This window comes from Notothenia coriiceps, unplaced genomic scaffold (genome assembly GCF_000735185.1).
Source record: "Notothenia coriiceps isolate Sejong01 unplaced genomic scaffold, NC01 NC01_scaffold00026421, whole genome shotgun sequence".
NCBI lineage: Eukaryota > Metazoa > Chordata > Actinopteri > Perciformes > Nototheniidae > Notothenia > Notothenia coriiceps.
In genome coordinates this window covers 1,597,743-1,611,600 of record NW_011359122.1, presented here as the reverse complement: position 1 = coordinate 1,611,600, position 13,858 = coordinate 1,597,743, and the positions used below count along the sequence as shown (strand labels likewise).

General features: G+C 40.2%; 2 protein-coding genes across 4 annotated transcripts in view; both read left to right on the top strand.

The window, feature by feature from the left end:
* wipi2 (WD repeat domain, phosphoinositide interacting 2) overlaps window positions 1-2,718 on the top strand; it is a 13,095-nt gene extending 10,377 nt beyond the window's left edge. For both annotated transcript variants that reach the window (XM_010784490.1, XM_010784489.1), the window contains exons 10-12: window positions 287-394; window positions 500-594; window positions 1,367-2,718. In XM_010784490.1, the coding sequence (XP_010782792.1) occupies window positions 287-394; window positions 500-594; window positions 1,367-1,479 (316 nt within the window). In that variant the 3' untranslated portion in view covers window positions 1,480-2,718. The remainder of the gene's footprint in view (window positions 1-286; window positions 395-499; window positions 595-1,366) is intronic.
* A 5,956-nt stretch (window positions 2,719-8,674) lies between these two features.
* The window catches only part of smurf1 (SMAD specific E3 ubiquitin protein ligase 1), a 30,196-nt gene continuing 25,012 nt past the window's right edge, over window positions 8,675-13,858 (top strand). For both annotated transcript variants that reach the window (XM_010784487.1, XM_010784486.1), the window contains exon 1: window positions 8,675-8,951. In XM_010784487.1, coding sequence (XP_010782789.1) covers window positions 8,897-8,951 — 55 coding nt within the window. In that variant the 5' untranslated portion in view covers window positions 8,675-8,896. The remainder of the gene's footprint in view (window positions 8,952-13,858) is intronic.

The following is a 13,858-nucleotide window of genomic DNA, read 5'->3' as shown; positions in this document are numbered from 1 at the left end:
TAAACAGATGACATTTGTTTATGGATTTGTTGTCAAAGCACTTCAGATATTCATTGCTATCGGGATGTTAAGAGCATTCCTTGGAATATAACAAGTGTATCTCGAGCCGGTTTCTCAAACGTACCTACCCCACCTTTAAGTCCTTTGAAAAGAAAGTGGTGCAGATTATTTTGTTTTATACAAGGAGAACTGATCCCTTCACAGTATTAACCGTTAACCAACAACCACATACAAGCCATGGGAGCTAAAGCATTATTAAATGTCTGTTTGTTCTTGTTTTATTCAGGATTCAGAAGATTCCCCGGTTGTTGGTGGCTGCGGCTGATGGTTACCTGTATCTGTATAACCTGGATCCACAGGAGGGGGGGGAATGCACACTCATGAAGCAGCACAGGTAACACACACACACTCAAACACACACTAACACTCAGTGAACAGATGTAAGGTAGCCTGAATCTGGAGCGTTTCACTCAGAGCTTCTGTAACTGACCCCCCTCAGGTTAGATGGCAGCGCTGAGCCATCCAATGAGATCCTGGAGCAGTCACATGACCGCCCTCTGGTGGCCCAGACCTACAGCGCCGCCGTCACTAAAGGTACGCTACACACATGTTCACCAGAAATACTTTGCTTTACACGTTCAGAGAAGTTTAGTGGATGTAATGTTATAGCTGCAGGGAATTCCGTTGTTTATTTCCAGAGGAATAATACTTATAGAAATATAACTAAGTAATAAAAAGGAAATCACAAAAGAAAAATCACATTAACATTTTATTTTGTTACTATTTTCAAGTCATGTTCAAACAGGGCTTTAAGTAAAGGAATACTAAAATAGCACCTCTCCTTTTAACAAAGTGCTCAAAAACCCTTAAAAATGAACCACATCAAACTGTTGTTTTCCAAAGTTGTATTCATCAATTTATGTTTCTATAGTTCAGAATTAGAAATTATTCAGATTTCTCTTTTTTTGTTAACTATGCACCTCTGACGCCTCCCTCTCCTTTTTTTTGGCAAACCAGAAACAGAATATGTGATTGTCTTTGTCTGAATGTTATTAAAAGACATGGCAGGTATAAGGAGGACCCTTTAGTTTTACAAGCACTTACTGTATGAGTGTTTTTGTCCCAACAAAGTATAGCAACACCAAAGCAAAACTACATCTCATAATGACTGTAAACAAACTGTAAGGGGGAAAGCCTCAAAAGGATGGGCCTGTTTTGTTATTTTGAGCCCTCAGTGTTGTCTGTCAGACATGAACGTGTATCTGTCTGCAGCTAATCCTTCTTTATCAACCCTGCCAATGATAACAACATCGTTTTTAAGTTCTTAAAAGTACAAAGTTTAAGTATTTGACCTCTTGTTTCCTAGGTTACAGCGAGGAGCAGGGCGCCGTCGGGGGGGCGGGGCTTGAAGACGACCTGAACGACCTGCGCTTAGAGGAGGAGAACGAGCAGCCGCCGCTCATCCTGGAAACTGACTGACTGACTTAACGGACGGCTGTTCCCACCAATCAGAGGGCTCCTCTGGTGCTGCTATGAACATGTGACAGAAGGAGGTGGGAGGGCGGGCGGGGTCAGAGACGGGGGTGTTTTTAAACGCTGTTCAAGAGCCCGTCTTTCAGTCTGTCTGCGTTTATCGTTCACAAACAATTTTTTCCTCCCTTCTGCCCTCCTTTTAATCCTCGCTCCCTTTTCCCCTCAGTTCGCCTGCGCAGGCCAAACTGACGCTTTGCATGTACATGTGCCAACTGCGAAAAGAAAACATGCTCCAATGTGAAAACGAGTAAATGTGAGTGTGTGTGTTTGTCTAAAAAAAAGAACAGAACATGTAGCTGTGTCTCCACTTAAAGACACACAGACGCAAGCACTGTGTAAAATGAAAGTGATTGTGTAAGTGCCTCTCTGCCCCGCTGTCATGGTTTCTCTTTGCATCGGCTTAATAAAATGTATTTTCAGTTGTCGGATCTTAACGGAGGGTGTGTGTACTCTCTTTACTTTCCTCTCACACACACACAGTGTCCAGGATCGCTCCTCCGGCTCGACTTTAGCCTCCAAAGAATCATTTCAGAAGCCTTCGGCATGAGGCAGAGGTGTTTGCGTTCAAGTGTGCGCTTGTGTTGACACTTCATTTGTGTGTGTGTGTGTGTGTGCTGGGCATGTACATTAGCAAAACACTGAGTAATTAGTCCCATCCCCTGCTCACTTGTACCTCATCCAAGCTGTCTCAGTGGATTCCCCGCCCACCCTGTCATCATGGCCTGCAGTCATTGGTTGATTTTAAATTGATATTAATTATCTTTTTCTTAAATCTACATAACCGACGATGTATCATGCGTAAGAAAACATGCATGGTGTTGTTGACGTGGTACTTCGTCCGTACATCGGTAATATAAAGGCAGTCTGTATGCAGGAAGTGCTCATCTTCCTCTCCTCCACTGCATCTCTGTACATTAGACATGGCAGGACATCACTGTACCATAGTGTCAGGTTATGACCAGCGATCAGGAGTGAACTGCAGAGTATAATTTGACTGATCTGGAGCTCAGACTGAGCCTCATCATCTGATGCTGCATGATTCCCCCATAATCCTTTTGGTGTCTGAGGCCGCGAAGACCAGGATCAGCCGGGGGATTGTCAGGCATTTTCTAATGATTTTGTACAAAATGTGAAACGTTCATCTGAAACTAAAATGAAAAATAAATTCCATGTTGATGTATGAGACAGATGCCTTTTTGTTTTTGTTGCTCTGTGTTAACCTTTCCATATTTGTTAAATGGACAGTTCACCCAAAAATATAGAAGAATATTGCATGTAACTGCCTTTTCCCCAAGACTGACTGAACATAGCATATGCATGCATTTTGAAGCATAGATGCCAGAAGTAAAAAGCTAACGAATTAAATATTCATATCTGCACAGGGAGGAGGTACTCTTCCACCATTTCACACTGCTAATTGTTTCTACAGTAGCCCAGTAGGGACAAACCAATCTGGCTATAGAGAGATGACCTTAAAATATTTCAACGTTAACTAAAGCCTATTAAAGGTTATCTGACACCCTTATGAAGGGAGGGGTGGTCAGAAGGGGTATAAATTAATTACAATCTGCAAACTCACCACTAGATGGCACTATATCCTACACACGGGCCCTTTTAAGAATTCTGCCAGCTTCTGTGAAACGATTGCAATGTACAGTACATACAGTGCATTCATGCATCTGTGTGAGTCACCCTGTAGAAGTTGGAGACGGGCTGAAAAGAAGACCCCCTCTTCTGTTTCTTGATTCCCGGAGCGGCCGCCTCCTCTTTGAAAAGCAGAGACAGCAAATGCATAGAGGGTTTCTGGATGAGACCGGTCTTTGTTCTTCTCCAGCCAGTGAGCGATGTTGTAGCCCACCTGTGAGAGACACAATGAATGGACCCATGCACACACAGCTAAACATCCTACTTTACATTCAGAGATAGCAATTGACAGAAACGGATGCAATCGGGCCCCTTTTTGTATACAGTGTCATTAGTACAACCCAGTACTCAGTTCAAAGTGGGCCTCTTGTCCTTTCTTCCCCCATTTGAGCTGGAGGAAGTTGTTGGAGTTGCCCAGGTGGTTTTCATACAACGCTGCTTTGAAGGTGGCTTCTGTCGCCTTTGGAAACACACACTGCTCCTCTAGGATGGAGAAAATCCCCATGGGCTAGAGAGAGGGAGGTGGAAAGAGAAAAGGTGTGGGGGGAAAGAAGATCCAAAACAACCCTGTGAAAATACTACACTACAAGTAATGCATAGAAAACCGTAAATAAGGATACGTATTTTTAGCTATATTGACTTCAAAGTATTTAATAAGCAGTAAAACATTTCCCTGGAAGTTACTTTTTGGATGAATATAACGGGTGTATTATCTGATTTTTTGTTTTTTTGTATTGAGAGCAAAGACAATTCAATAATGTTTGTGTAAAATGCGACTGAATTGACATACAGATGATGTGATTTGGAGTAAAGCAGTTATAGATAGAGAGAGAGAAGTGGACTCTTTATACCCCCAGTGGATTTCACATCAGCTTGTTCCCCCTGGCTTTCTGTTTGAACTTCTTCATGTTGCTGGAGTGCATTATGCCTCCAGTCATCTTGTACACACTCATCTTCTCCTCAGCCGTGAAGCCCAGCGCATCAAAGGCTTCCTGCTACGGACACACAAGCATACAGAGAGAGAAGTGAGAAGAGAGTGTATCCATGGTGCACAACAGAAACACAAAGAGAGGCAATAGCACCATCAACAGGCTCATTTGTATACTTTCTCATTTGTCATGAAGATGTTTGACAGGCATAATCACATATTTAAAATCGAAGCAAATCATGAATAAGTCAGCTCATCCAGAAAAAAAATGTGAACGTATAGTTTTTTATGTTTTTTGGTTGTAATGTTTCTGTATAATACACAAACTGTCAATTCCATACAGTATTAAGGATATATCATGTCAATACTTTATTTGTATTGTCTGAACCCCTATTATCAAGCTTTGAATAGCTTATTGGGGTTTACACATCACTCCATTATGATTGCATTTAACTCGTGAATAAATCAAATGAATGAAATGAATCACCAAACAAACACGTTGTCCTTTAAATCAGCATAGACTGGTTCTCATGCTCTGCAGATGCAGGACATGGAGAGGGCGGAGAAACAAAGCGAGTAAGAGAGAATAATGACCGTAGATTTCCCTGCGTGCTGCTGATCCCAGGCCTGCTGATGTTTCTGTCAGCAGAACCAACGACACCGACAGCTGTCAGCTCTCCCCTGATGCCGTGTAATGACTCCAAATGTTGTTCTGCTCCCTGAACAAATCATCGTACAGCACACTGATTGCTGAGCTACGGCCCCACTCCCTCTTTCCACAGCAAGAACAGTGTAATGACTTTTAGGCAACTCCTCTCGGGGGGGCTTTTTCCCAAATCATCACATAACACTTACCTCTCTGCCATCTTGCTCCACTTTTAGTTTCACACTATAACCATGAACAATTTGCTCAACAGCTACCTTCCAGATTTACACTATGTCAGTATTGTTTTATATGTCTATATTTCTGTTTGTAGTTTATCCAGAATATTTTGTATTGTGTGTTATTTGTGATCTATGTATTTTGTACTGTGTTTATATTGTTTTATTTGATTATGTTTATATTTTATTCCACCTTTTAAATATGTAATGCCTGAACACACTTGCATCCTTTGATTATTAAGATTAAAATGAGATTAATAACAGTATGTAATGTATTTAAGTCAAAAGGACTTCTGTAAGTCTTACCGAGGTCTTGACGGTGACTTGTCCCCGTCTTCAGGCTGAATCTCTCCAGCGATGAAAGCTTCCTTCTTGTCTTTGATCCAGAAGGAGCGCTTGATGTCGTATGGTTTATTCATAGCATCCAGGCGCTCCGTCTCATTGAGAACCAGGAGCGGCGGGGGGTCCACATCGTCCCCCCAATCCCCATTATAAGGCATGATGCTGCTGCCACAAACCAAGAAACCAACTCACAAAAGTGTGTTAGAAGTAAAAGGAATAAATTGGCCATCAGTTAAAGGTCACCTAATATGCAAAATCCCTTTTCATGTCTTTTCTACATCAACATGTGTCCCCTCTGTGTCTGGAAGTTTCAGGAAAAAAGATTCTCTCTCTTTTTGACCTGATCCATTTATATAAAAACCTGTCTGAAAATGAGCTGATCAAATTTTAGCCAGTTTATGATGTCATAACGATTTTGTTGGCTTCTGTAACCATTAGCCAATCAGCAACCAAGGTAACCCCCCGCCCACCTTATAAACTGAATCTCCTCCTAGAGCCCCATTGTGTTCTTTGTAACCAAATATCTCTCAGAGGGGCGTGGGGAGGGGCTCCTTATTTTCATCTAAAGTAACAGCAGAGAATCAGCACTTTTGAAACAGGGCTGAAACAGAGGGGATTATGGGATGCTGCAATGATCTGTTTGGTATTTGGAGCCAAACAGAGACAGGCTCTGTATATATCTGAGACCTGTGATATATTGATAAAAAAACAGTATAATAGGGGACCTTTAATCAGTGTTTGACTCACAAATGCAGGACATGGAGGTACAATCAGGAGGTGTTTAAGATCAGTCTCTTTTATATCCGTCCTTCATCTTCTTAATATGGTCACGTCTCTAAAACCAGACATCACCCCGAGGTCTCATCCCTCCGATCTGCCAGGGAATGTCAGATTTGGGAATTCTTCAATCTGCCTCCGTCCATTTAGGGTTTCCCTGGAAAGCCGTCACTCAGACTTGGACCATCTTCTCCACCTCCCACATCTGCTCTTAAAATGGCTATCTCTCTGTGCACCAGTTAAGAATTTGGATGAGTAAGGCATCTTATATTCAAATCATAGACATGCAGATACTAAGACGGCCATTTTGTTGTCTTTTTTGTTGCTTCTCCGCAGGTTTCTTCCTCCTCTTTCTCTGCAGACTGCCTAATTTCAAACCATGTTAAATTGAAACAGTTACTCATAGAGTAGAAACAGATTTCTGATTTTGTTTAGAGGCCAAATTTGCCCAAACTTTTGTAACATAACCAAAAAATAACCCTGTGTCCACCAAAGCTCGTTGAAAAGCTTTTAGGGAAACCTTTTGTGAATCATTGTATCCTCAGAATGTAGCCTCAATTCGACAGTTGTCAAAACTGTGTCAGATGTTAGTCTGGTTCCCTAAAGGGGGTACAGAGATACAGACTGACGCACACTCAGGAGAGTTGATGTTTGTCGAGTCCACATTTTTCAGCTTTACAAAGAAACAGCCACCTCAAGCAATACAGGTGTTTTAAGGAATCTATGGTAAAGCCTAGAGAATATATGTAATAATATCTAAACTGTCTTTTACTGTTCATCTTTATCTTCTTTCTCTTTTTCATGTAGCCAAATTAAATTGCCCTTTGGTCTCTTGTCCCTGTTTTGTCTTTTTTTTATACGTAAATCACTTTGGGAGAACAAAAGAAAAGGTCATGTAATTGAATCGCTTCAAACCACACCTCATTGAAAAAGCTGCTGTATAGCTCAGCGGTGGCAGTTCATATCCAGATCACTATTTAAAAGAAAATTGTCTGTCAAAAAATATAATAACACAAATAAAAAGTTCCATAAAGAATATTCACTAAAAGTATTTAAAAAATACTTGAAGCAAAAGCCTTTATACATTAAACAGATGTTATTAATGTAGAAAAACCACCAGGGGAAGTGTTAGGAGATGTGTGAAATGATTTTGGTAGAACTTTACTTATTGAAGTAAATACACATACACACACACACACACACACACACACACACACACACACACACACACACACACACACACACACACACACACTATCTCAGACAAGCAAATTCATACTAACAGCTGCACTGCACATGACGGTTTCGGAGGGATAAGTTAATTGGTGTGTGTGTACGTGTCTATCTGTTTTTGGCAATATGACCACTTGTGGAGCATTGAGACCCCTATGGTTGAGACACACATGATGCAAACACATAAACTGATGTAAAAAAAAAGTGGGAAGAAGAGACTGAAACATGATTCAAAGAGGAAGACTGAAAGGTATTAAAATCATTAATTCCACCTGTGTGCGCGTTTGTCTAGCCTCTGGAAGTGTCCCGCCAGACTTTTCACAGCTTATATGGATTTACTGTGTCCTGTAAACAGGCTGGTGAGAGGGTCCATTGTTCCAGCAGCTAATACTGCAGCCGTGCAGCCAACCCCAGGGCCGCTAAAGAGCCAAATCCCTCCAGCCATTATCCCCCAACACCCAACTCTCCCACAACCTTTAACCGGTCGCTTTACAATCCTGACTAACGTTTTCTATAAGTACAAGTATATTGTATGATTTTTGATAAAGAAAGGCATTTAGGTTAACTGGATTTGATGTATGTTTGAGGTTTCCACATCACTACTTGCTGGTTCACTTTGATAAGAAATACAATGCTAATAATATTACTTATCATTATGGAGTAGTTAAACAATCGTAGACTCTGAATATTTATAAGAACATGGAAATCAGATGTGTGGGATGGTGAATGTGGGCAACAATGAGAACAATAATCTCTTTTACACAGTGATATTATGCCTATGCAATTTAAATGGATTAATTGTTGTTATTGGAGAAAAAAAAGAATAACCATAGAAGGATACATAACATATGAGAACTTTGTTATCTGAATAAAATACTTTCATTTCTATGTATTGCTACAAAAGCTTGAATGGAGACTAGTAAATAAACATCTTTGAAATACTTAATTTTCGGAGTAAATATCCATGTGCTGGTGGTATTAAAGAGGCTATTTCGAGACTGGGAGTAACCAGAAAAAAGATGTAGGCTAAAGTACGTAAAAGAACCAAAATATATTCAATCATTGCTTTCCCATTTTAAACTACTTTATTTCTTAATTAAACAGGTATTATTATCTTTGAAATCTATCTTTATAATCATAAAAATACAGTGACAATTAACATAAATAGGCTTTGTCACGGGTATTTTTTTCTTTTTACTAGTGTGGAATACAGTACTTTAAAATAAAGCAGAACTGAAGGCTTCAATGTAAGAAATTAAGAATCTGATCTTTACGGGCACGCCCACGCTTCCCGGACGCGCGCCCGTCACGTTATACCCGTTAAGGACATGACGTCAGTACGTGCTTGAGCCTGCCCGAAAATGCTCTCCCGTGTTGTTGGATTTCGAAAGAGCACAGGACTTTGCGATGAAATAATACATGTTTACCCGTGTGGAAAACAAAAACAAACCGCATGTTTTTAAACGTAAGTGTTTCGCGTTCCCATTGAGTGGAGAAACGGTGTTTTTGGAGGGGACTCCAACGGGGAAGTTTGAGTGATCGTTTTTTCCCGGAGTGATGTCGAATCCTGGGACTCGGAGGAACGGGTCCAGCATCAAAATTCGACTGACAGGTAAAAAAAAACGACACCGAAAGAAAGAAAGCGCTTACGGTGCATGTTTTAACTGGAGCTAAAATGTTTCTCCATACAAACCACTGTTTAAAAGTGTTGTTATTAGCAAACCTAACAGTGTCTCTTTGATGCTCTCGGCTCTGCTGTTTGCCCAAACATCCGGTTTTTGTGTGGCTAACAGCTCATAGATGTATAAAGAGAACTGGATACAGCGTCGGAGGCGGGACCCCGTTCATTTCTATGAGAGATGCTCAGTGGCGCATGAAGCTCAAAACGGCCTGAGCAAAAGTACCCGTATGTGGGTCTATAGAGCATGCGCAGTTCGGTTTTCCCTTTCGCCCCGCCCCCGATCTCCCGTTCTCGGTTGAGTCAAATGAATGGAGAGATAAAATAACTCTGGATTCATTTTTTAACTTCATTTTACAACTTTAAGACCATAGTTATTTAAATAAGGGATATACAAGTGTTCTTGCTGGGCAGTTTAATTGGCTTAAAATACATATTAATGCTGATTAACAGACGTCTCTTTCCTAATGTAAGTCAATGGGGAAATAGTATTTTGGGGCCCAGCGACGTCACAGATTGATAATGAAGTTGTAGTACCGCCGTTTAGCCACTACAATAATTTGCTCCAACGGCCGGCACACTTCCTGGGGGCACAAGTGCTAGCTTGTTAGCTCATATGCTAACCCAAATTACCGAGAGGACAGTCGAGAAAGCTACTCACTATCAATGTGGATTTCACTGTATACAAGACCTATCCTTACAGGTCATTAGAAACACCCGCTCTCGAAAGCTATATTAAAAAACTTTACGATTTGCCAACACTTGTTTCCCAACCAGCTAGCGTTAGCTTATAGTAACACTGTAGTTACCGTTGACCGCTAACGCCTGCTAGCTACACCCATATTTTTGGGGTTTGACCAGCCGAACCCATCGCTTAACCTGAATGTGATGAGCTCTGATCCTGGGATTAAAGCTAATGTCGAACTACACCCTGTGTGAAACAAAATCAATCTCTCGGTGTATATAAAAATGCTAGCATGCATTAGCCATGAGTATGGATTTCGCTGCTGTGCGGTGGTGTAAAGTAACTAAGTAGATGTACTCAAGTACTGTACTTAGGATTCAATTGTCAGATGCACAGTAGCTACAGTGTAGTTATGACAATGGAAATCTTAAATCCCATGCTCCTTCAACAATGCTACATAAGTATATAAGACATAAACAATCAAATAAAGTGCAAGAAGAAAGTGACAAATGTGCAGGTAAATGTGTATGCAGTAAACTATATACATATCAAATAGAATAAGATGAACTAAAACAGAATGTAAAATGAAATACTCTACAAGGATAAAACACTGCCTATGGTAGTAATAAATAAATGTGAGACATGCAAACAGATGAATGCTTAAAAGTTATCAAGGCACTTCAGAGCTCAGGAGTTCAACAGTCTTATGGCCTGTGGAATAAAACTGTCTAAATACAATTTTAGCTACTTTGTACTTCTACCCCACTACAATTCAGAGGTAAATCATGTACTTTTACTCCCCTACATTTACTTGTGACCTTGAGTTACTTTGGAGATTTTGTTAAATTATGTTAAATATAAACAACACCTAAAACATACTTAAGTTACACCTGGAGTAAATTCACAAGCATACAAAGTCATTCAATTATAAACAAAACAAATGATATACATTATTATAAAATCGTTCAATCTGCATAATGCATACTTTTTACTTTTGGTATTTTAGTATGTACTCTTACTAAAGTAACCTTTTGGTTGCAGGACTTGTAACAGAGTAATTCTACATGGAGTACTTCTCCCACCTCTGCTGCTGTGTCAGCTGGAGCAAAACAAATGTGACTGACTCTGTAAACTCAGTGTTACCAAGAAAAGCTTGACAAGTGTGCTCTTTTGGTCATCCTGTTATCTACTCTACTATATTTGTGTTCGTTTTAGGGTCAGTCTTTCCTCTGTAGGGCACATAGGAGTCTTTTCTTTCCCTCACACACACGGACACAGCTGGAACAATGGTTTTTACTGTAGCTAATGTAACCCCACTGGGCACCCAGGGGCCTCTATTCAAATGGTAATGACCACTCTGCGCCGCTGGGCAGACGCCTTGTCCTTCTGATTCAAAGTTCAGCAAACACACACCATAATGTGCTCGCCTGTAGCCTCAATAGGTGTTCTTTTGGTCTGCATGCATCGGTGCAGGAGAGCACTTCAAGTGTATGATTGTGAGAGATGAGTAAAAGAGCTACAAGCTGGCTGTTTATTTTCCTACTCTATTCCTTTTTTTGATTTAAAGAGAGCAGAGTATTTTGATTATTGCGGAGAGTATTGACGAAACCTACACGTCCCAGATCTGGCGTACTTCTCACCTTATCATACATTTTTCTCATTTTAGTTACAAGATATACTTATCTGTATTAAGCAGTTACGCATAGTGTCTCAATTGGCAATCCGGGCTCACAACAGCAGTATTTCCTATTTTAGTCCCTCAATGAAACAGTTGATCGATTTATTAACAATTAAAATAGTCCTTAGCTTGAGCCAAAGTTAGGAGACATGCAGTCATAGGCAATTGGTTCAGTATAGAGCTGCATGTTAATGAAAAATCTCTATTAGAAATTATTTCACTTAAAATTGCGATTTTGATATGATGATGATATTGGTCGTATTTGAACCATAACACTCATTATGATTGAAACATATATTAAAAGATTATGTCGTGGTTAAAAAAGGAGGATATGTTCCAAACAAAAACATTTGATTAAGTCTGGTGTATCCAATTTGTAGGCTGCTTCGCAATAATCTAAAAACTTTAAAAAAAATATATATATATATTAAACCTTTTATCAAAAATGCAGCTTTCTCTTGTCTGATTATTCCACTGGTCCATATTATGATTTTGATAACATTTGGTTGCATTTGAGCAGCCCTTTCAGTACCAACATGGTACATACTATATAAGTAATCCGTTGAAAATAACACAAAAACAATCTTCAAGTCTAGTTCAAGGAACGCTTCTTCAGTGTTGTGTTTCAGATGATCCGCACACTGAAAGAAAGTAGTGAAAGTGTGTTTGGATGTTTTATGCTGTGGAGGGTGTGTCACTCATTATTTCAGCTTGAATGCAAACAGTGGTTATTGCCCCTGACTGTGCCCCGCCCCCACAGGTATGAGAGGAATTCTAATTGGGTGAGGAATGTGTGATGAGCCAATGGGAGAGCAATGCTGTGGCTGGCCAGCGCTGTGTTTAGTCTGAGAGAGGGGTTGTTTGGCCTACATCTGAAAGGCCTGTGTGTGTGGCGGGGACGCAGACAAAGACCAGGGCGAGTCTGACTCTGGGTCACATTTTAGAGACTGGGTTATATGGACATATTTTAGCTAGAAGGCGGTGTTCTGGTTAGCTTAAGTTAGCTAAATAAGAGGGGCTTTTCCAAAAGTGTCAAATTTAGGTTTCATGATCGAGTGGGATGTGAATGGAGACTATTGTACTGAATAGAGGAAACATATGATGAGAAAACGTTTTAAAAGTCTTATAGAGAAACATTTGCAGATAAAGATTTCGCCTGTCTGCTTTAAGACTGTGTTTTATTACATTTGTGTCTTAAGCCAAGAGTATTAAACACCGAAAGTGGGCCTCAAATGCATGATCAAAAAGGTTTCTTATTTGATAAAGTGTTGCTTGTTTTAAGTAATACTTCCTATCAGGGACTGGTTGTTGTGAGTATGTGGTAAAGTTGACCAAAATCAGTGCTGCACGATTGTGGTTAATCGTACTCGTATTGCGATATGGTTCCCATTATCAAATAGCATTACACTTCATTCAGATATCTTCACATATTTAGCCTTTGCCAAATATTGCGCTTCCTGCTATTTGAATATTGCACGAGTCCATTTAGTGATTTTGATTTTAAATGTCAATGAATTATGTATCTGTAATTTGAAAACAAGCGTTGTGGACTCGCGTTGGGCCCAAGAAGAAGTAGTTGCTTTGTTTGGGTATGAATGCGTTATTGTGAAAAGAAAATGTCATCTAATGCATAAAAGAATGAGTGATTCAAGGGATATGATAATGTTATTTTGCTCATGGTAGTAACACGATTTGGGGAAATAATGTAATTGCGATTTTTCTGACAGATATTGCGATTCGATTTGCGATATATTTGTTTTTAAGCGACCCAACGGAAGTTTATTGTAAAATGCGGCCATATCTCCGGCTAGGAAGGTCGCATCAACGTGCTCCCGTCTCTAGCACCCCCGCAGCCCGAGCTACGAGTGAAAGAACTAAACTTACATGAAACTCCCGTTGGGTTGCTTTAAAGCCAAGCTTCAGTTTAAGACTCACCCTGTAATAGAAACATGTGATGGAGCATTACTAACCTGACTCAGACGGTTTGTTTCACCGAACCATCTAGGGGAGCTCCATTGGAAACCATTTGGAAAAGTGTTTCAAAAATACTTGGCAGGTGATTGGATCAATCTGTCTACCACCTTCTATCATGGGCCACTTCTGATTGGTTAACAATGGCTGGTACATGTGGAGCACAGCACTTCTGATTGGTGTGGATGACTGACACACAAGAAGAACAAACTAAACTAAAAGAAATCGCAGGCTTTTGCGATTTGATAATTGCATCATTTCAAATCGCGATAACGATTTCAAATGGATGAATCGTTCAGCCCTAAACACGTCCTGCTAATGTTTTGTTCCTTCGCACTTGGATTCAACTATTTTCCCCAAACACAGAGCAGTGCCAGTCGGCGACATGGGATAGAGGCGAAGAATGAGGAATAACTAACGATTTAAAAAAAAAGCAAGTTGAAAAAGGAAAGGACACAATAAGCAGCTCAAGTGTGAGATGGAGGGAAAGGGGGAATCATGCTTACT